Below are 5,661 nucleotides of genomic sequence, written 5' to 3'. Positions count from 1 at the left end.
CGTCGTCTTGACCTGCGCCTCACTTTCCGCAGCACTGCGTGCGGCTCCCCGCGGGCCCTCTGGCCTGGCCGCGGCCCCTTGGCACGGTGGGCTCAGGGCCTCCCCGCAGCCCAGCACCTCCTCGCCCAGCCTCCCCGAGGGGCCCTCGGGGTTGGGCCGAGCCGCCCCTGCGCCCCGAGCCGTCGTCTTGACCTGCGCCTCACTTTCCGCAGCACTTTCCCGCCACGGAGCTCAGGGTGCTTCCCCAACATGGCTGCTAAAGTGAACGGAAACCCCCACAGCGCCCCCGTGAGGTAGGTGCGGCCTCGGCTCAGCTTGGGTCTCAGCCAGGGGCCAGGGGCCGGACCGGGGCGGGGGGGCCGAGACGGGCCGGAACCAGCGCCTCTTCTGTCGTCCACAGCGGGCCTCCGGCCTTCCTGGCCCAGGGCTGGGGCAGCACCTACCAGGCGTGGCAGCAGCCCCCGCAGCAGGTCCCAGGTGAGTGGGCCTGGCTCCGGTCGTCCTGAGCGCCCTGAGCCACCTCGTGGTGGCAGGGGCTGTGCAGGAAGCGGGCTCCCGGCCGCCCTCCTCAGCCTTTCCTGTCCATCAGCTCTGTCCCTCTCAGACCTGCGACTTCTGTCGTCGTCGTCCCCCAGGGTGGGTCAGGAAACCCCTTGGTGGTTGCCTGGACCCCAGGGCTGCCTTCACCGAGGAGAGTGCCGGCCCCACGCAATGCCTGGGCAGGGCCTGGCTTTCAGGGTGCCCTCCTGGCTCCTCCAGTGGCCGCGTCCCCCTCCTCTCCAGCACCACCTCAGACAGCTTCGTCCTGGTGGGTGGGCGTTGCAGGAAAGCCAGCCTGAAACCATTGGCTCTGCCCCGCGGCCTCTCCGGAGATCGGGCGCTGGAGTCTGGCCCCACCCACGCTGGCTTTGGGAGTCATTGTTGGGGTTCCTTCCCCAAAGGGCCCGTGTTGCACGGCTTTCCTAAGACCACACCACAGGGTCGGCCAGGCCCCCCGGCGTGAGGCCACTGGTGCACTGGAGCGTCTCAGGCCGGCTCCTGTGCCTGCGGCTCCGTCCTCAGCCGCAGCCTGACCACCTCGTCCTCTGGGCCTGCGGTCTGTCAGCTGCTCAGAGAGGGTTCGGGTGGAGTGTGGAAGCCCCCGCACGCTCTGCAGGTGCCAGGCTGCGTCTTCCCAGTGTTTCCTGGTGACGTGGGGGAGCCCAGTGTGTTCCCTAGAGCGTCTCCGTAGACACGCCAGTGGCCACGCGCTACCACCGCTCCCGTCTGTCCTGCTGACCGCGGAGCCCGGTCCCGCCTGGCTTCCTCCTGCCCCCAGCTGAGGGCACCCAGGATGCGTTGCAGGCACAGGGCCCCCCCAGCCCCCGTTCCCCGGGGCCTGGAGGAGCCTGGGCTTAGGCTTGTGTGTGCACTGGCGCTTGGGAAGACACAGCCTTCTCCCCAGGGCGTCGCCCAGGCCTGTTTGGCCACACCCCCAGTGGGCAGGAGGGCGGCTGAGGCAGGCGGCGTGGAGAAGCAAGCTCCTCCTCTTTCTTTCCTGTTTCCTGACCTGGTTCTGGTTCAGTCTTGGTCTGGTGGTGTATCCGGGGCTCGGGAACTGACACTCGGTTTGGGGCAGGGGTCTTGTTCGGTAGGCAGCTTGCCCACATCCCTCACTCCTGTTCCAAGCCCCTTCCCACAGAGTGTGGGAGCAGGCCCCCTCAGGCCTCTCCCCCACCCCACCTGGAGTGTCCTAACTGCCCTCCTGCCCAGCCCCCCTCAGTCTTCCATGAGACACTAGCTCGGCCTTCCTGTAGCTACAGGCTGTCATGCTGCTAGACCCTCACAGGGCAGGCGCAGCTGGAGGGACTGGCAGGTGGGCCTGGAGCCAGCCTGACCTGGATACGGCAGAGTCCTTGCTGGCAGTCTGGCCAGCTCTGTCCCTGGTCTGGTCTGCTCCCCCGCCCTGTCGTACCCAAGCAGTGTAGTAAATGGTCCCACTTCCGCCCCTCCCCCAAAAGGCAGGAGACGGGCAGGAGGCGGCACCTGCTGGGTGAGCCTGGTGTGTCCCGAGCCCATCTCTCCTGGGAGTAGCATCTCTGGACCTTGCTTGTCCGGAGCAGAAGCCTTCATTGGACAGACAGGCCAGGAGCAAGGTGCGGCCACGAGCCTCGGACAGCAGTCTCCGGGCACCCCCGGAGTCCCACCCTCGGGAGCCCGCCTGGCCTTTCCAGGACTGGGCCGCACCCTCCGGGTAGGCCTGGTGAGGGCCCCACTGGGGATCGTTCACCGGCCTGCGACGGACCGGCCTGACACCTTTTCCCAGGCCAGGCCTGGGGCCGACCGCGGGGCGGTGCAGCGGGGCAGGAGACCGAGAGCAGAGGGCAGGGCCTGAGTCGCTGGCGGGCTGAGGCTGAGGCGGCCCCGCAGGCCTGACTGCTTTTGTGTTCTTCGCACAGGCCAGCAGAGCCAGCCGCCGAGCAGCCAGCCTGACTACAGCAAGGCCTGGGAAGACTATTACAAAAAGCAGAGTGAGTGCCGGGCCCTCAGAAGCAGGCCTGACACAGCCCCGCCGCCCCAGGGCTCCCGCCCCCTGGGCTGCCTCACCTCTGCTCCTGAGCTCTTTTCTGCCAGGGCCGGGACCTCGGTGCCCACCTCCGTCTCCCTCGCCCTCTGCCATCAGCAGACACAGTGGTTTTGCCGCCCCTTCTCCCCGCCCCAGACGGGAGGGCCTAGAGCTGAGCCTCACACCTTGCAGCGTGTCCTGGCCCTCGCTGTCCTGTCGCCTCCTCTCGGCCTGTCAGGGCAGAGGATGGCCAAGCAGGCAGGGAAGCCAGGGAGGGGCGTGGCGCTGGCCGGGCCTGAAGGTGCTCTTGGGCACCGGCCTCCTCAACTGCCAGAAACCAAAGCGGCCTTTACGAAGGGAGTCAGACCTGGCCACGCGAACTGCCCCGAGCAGCCCTTTCAAGATGGGACATGAAGCCTCTGCTGTGTGCCCCTCCCTGCTGTCCCAAGTGCGGGGTGTGGCTGCCGGGGCTCCTGTCGCGCTCGGCCTGGAGTCTGGCGTCGCGGGGTGTGGAGCCCCTCGGGGGCCGAGGTGGGCAGGGGTCCTCGTCGGTCTGGGCGCCCGTGAAGGCTCCGCCGGGCCAGGCCAGCCCCTCGCGCCCTGTGTCTCGCAGGGCCGACAGGCAGCCCCGGAGGGCGGTTCAGCGGAGAGCAGGCTGACTGCAGGCATGGGTCGGCGGGGTGGGGATCGGGCAGCAGGCCTGGGCACCTGCAGCCGTGCTGGCCCTCGGGCGGCCCGGCCCGCACCCCCGCGAGCACGAGTGTGAGAGGGCTCCGAGTCCAGGGCCTGCCCCGTGCGGCCCCACTCTAACCCGCAGTCTCCTCTGCCCTCAGGTCACGCCGCCCCCGCCGCCCCGCAGGCCAGCTCCCCGCCGGACTACACGATGGCCTGGGCAGAGTACTACAGGCAGCAGGTCGCTTTCTACGGGCAGACGTTGGGGCAAGCTCAGGCCCACAGCCAGGTCCGTGCCGTCACCGAGGGCTCACGCTGACCCCAGGGCAGCTCGTTACTTAGGAGAAATCGCTGGGCCCCCGGCTCAGCTGGCTCCCTCTGCTCAGAGCACAGCCACAGCCGTCCTGTCCCCCGCTTCACCCCAGAGGAGTAGGCAGCGGCACCAGCTGGGAGAGGCGTTGGCTGGGCACCCCCTCCAGGAAGCGCCTGATCCCCCTCGGGCTCGGGCCAGCCCCAGCGGTGGCGCTCATGCCACTGGGTGGCCCTCGGGGCCTCTGGGCCCAGAACTGGAGGCCCTGCCCCACTGCTGCTCCTAAGAGGGTGGAGCGGCCAGCCCCTGGCCCTTGGCGTGCGCTGGGCAGGGGACGGCGGCTGTGCCGTCCAGGGTGGGGCAGGCAGGGGCCTGAGAGCTGCAGGGAAGAGCCCGCTGGTTCCCAGGGGCATCTTTCTGGTGACCCGATGCCAGCCCGGTCCTCACGGACGGCGTGGCGGTGACCGTAGACCCCGGGCCCCGTGGAAACAGGTGGCAGGGCTGGTGAGTGCTGAGGGAGAACTGTCCAGAGCTCACTCGGCCCTGGAGTCCCAGGGCCTCTGTTGAAGAGAGGCTTTGTCCGGGCCAGACGGAGGGAGGTGCCCGCGAGACACTGCCGGCCTCTGCTGGGCTGGCGGGCCCTCGCCGGCCGGCAGCGCTCCGCAGCCCCAGCCTGACCCCCTCTTCCTCCCACAGGAGCAGTAGGGCAGCACCCGCGCCCCTCCCTGGAATCATTGTGAGCGGAAAGCCTGTTTGGAACAGAGGTTTTTAGATTTGCAAACCTTTTGATGATGAACCTTTGTTTTGTTCTGTGAAACACTATATTTAGATTAACAGACTTTTTCTAAAAATCGGGAAAATTAGCTACTAAAATTGCTGATCATTTTTGTTTCATTATTATTGTTTGTTGTTTCAAACGTGTGGGCTCTGGGACTCTTTCTGGAGCAATCCCTGCAAATTCAGGCCTGGGACGTGCCTCAGAGCAGTGACATTTCAGCGCGGCGTGGTTCTGTTAGGTTTGCGTGACGTTATTTACAGTTTTTTCTGTTGCAACACAAAGTGGCTTGGAAGTCTTAGGTGGTATGTAACAAATTCTTTTTAAAATTTTTTAAACAGTATTTAAATATTCTTAAATGTAAATTCCTTAAATGTTTGCTTCTAATTTCTTGTATCTTGGCTGTCTGGTTTTATTGCATTTTTTAAAAACTGAACTATTATGTGTTGTAATTAATGATGTGAATTCTGACTTGAGACAGCTGATCGCGTTGCTGTCCAGGGGTGGTAGACGTTTTACAGGGTTTGTGCGGCCGCAGGGCGCGGGTGGAGCTCGGCGGGGTCGTGTCGTTGTGTCCATGTGCTGAGCGTCCTGTCTTCAAATGTGTATCTGACACCTCCAAGCTTGTTTTAAAAACAAAACAAAACCTTTCTCTATTCTCTCAGAAATATAAATACTGTTATTTTTAATATTAAAAAGAAATTCGATATAACTTTTAACAAACACTGTGGAACATTAAACCATATAAAAATGTAGTAACTATTTTTTAATTCCAGGTGTTTTTGCTTTTTGCTTTTAAATATTTTCTTAATATTGTCAAATTAACTAGGTAAATAAATAAATCTAGTATTAACCACAGTATGAATTAAATAATTTTGATTTAATAAAAGGGATAATATGATTTCCAATGTTTACTGTAGTGCATCTTGTACAGATAACATGTATTTTTAAAGGAAAAGGAAACGGAATTGAAGCTATTTTTCCTTGCTTTTTTAATTGACCTGAGGGACATTCCGTTTAAAGTGTGCTAAAGTTACAACTTCCTTACGATGCTTGAAATGTCTAACTATTAAAAAAAGGCAATTGGAGAATGTTATGCATGTTTTAAAAAAAAAAGTGTTCTTTTTATTTGACTGACAATTCATTTTACACTCTATATAATAAAATTCCCACAAGACACCTGTGGGCCAAGTATCTCGAGTGCGTGTGTTGGTCCCGGCCCTGACCCCTGCCGCCCCCGGGAGCAGCTCCTGCACGGCCAGCCTGCAGTTGGGGGCCAGCGGGGCTCGCCCCAGGTGGGTTGCGCCGAGTGGCCGGCACCTCCTGAGCTGGGTGTGACAGGGAAGCCCCCTCGCCTCA

General features: G+C 61.6%; 1 protein-coding gene across 4 annotated transcripts in view; it reads left to right on the top strand.

Moving 5' to 3' along the window:
* Nucleotides 1-5,489, top strand: part of FUBP3 (far upstream element (FUSE) binding protein 3) — a 39,917-nt gene extending 34,428 nt beyond the window's left edge. For 3 of the 4 annotated variants that reach the window (XM_012721476.1, XM_004677247.2, XM_012721478.1), the window contains 5 exons: nucleotides 213-293; nucleotides 401-477; nucleotides 2,439-2,510; nucleotides 3,379-3,506; nucleotides 4,224-5,489. In XM_012721476.1, coding sequence (XP_012576930.1) covers nucleotides 213-293; nucleotides 401-477; nucleotides 2,439-2,510; nucleotides 3,379-3,506; nucleotides 4,224-4,232 — 367 coding nt within the window. In that variant the 3' untranslated portion in view covers nucleotides 4,233-5,489. The remainder of the gene's footprint in view (nucleotides 1-212; nucleotides 294-400; nucleotides 478-2,438; nucleotides 2,511-3,378; nucleotides 3,507-4,223) is intronic. The other variant, XM_012721477.1, reaches the window with a different exon arrangement.
* The last annotated feature ends 172 nt before the right edge of the window (nucleotides 5,490-5,661 follow it).

Source organism: Condylura cristata, unplaced genomic scaffold (genome assembly GCF_000260355.1).
Source record: "Condylura cristata isolate star-nosed mole 26May11 unplaced genomic scaffold, ConCri1.0 scaffold00006, whole genome shotgun sequence".
NCBI classification, from domain to species: Eukaryota; Metazoa; Chordata; class Mammalia; order Eulipotyphla; family Talpidae; genus Condylura; species Condylura cristata.
Note: the sequence above shows the minus strand (reverse complement) of the source record. Positions and strands in the feature narration are given on the sequence as shown.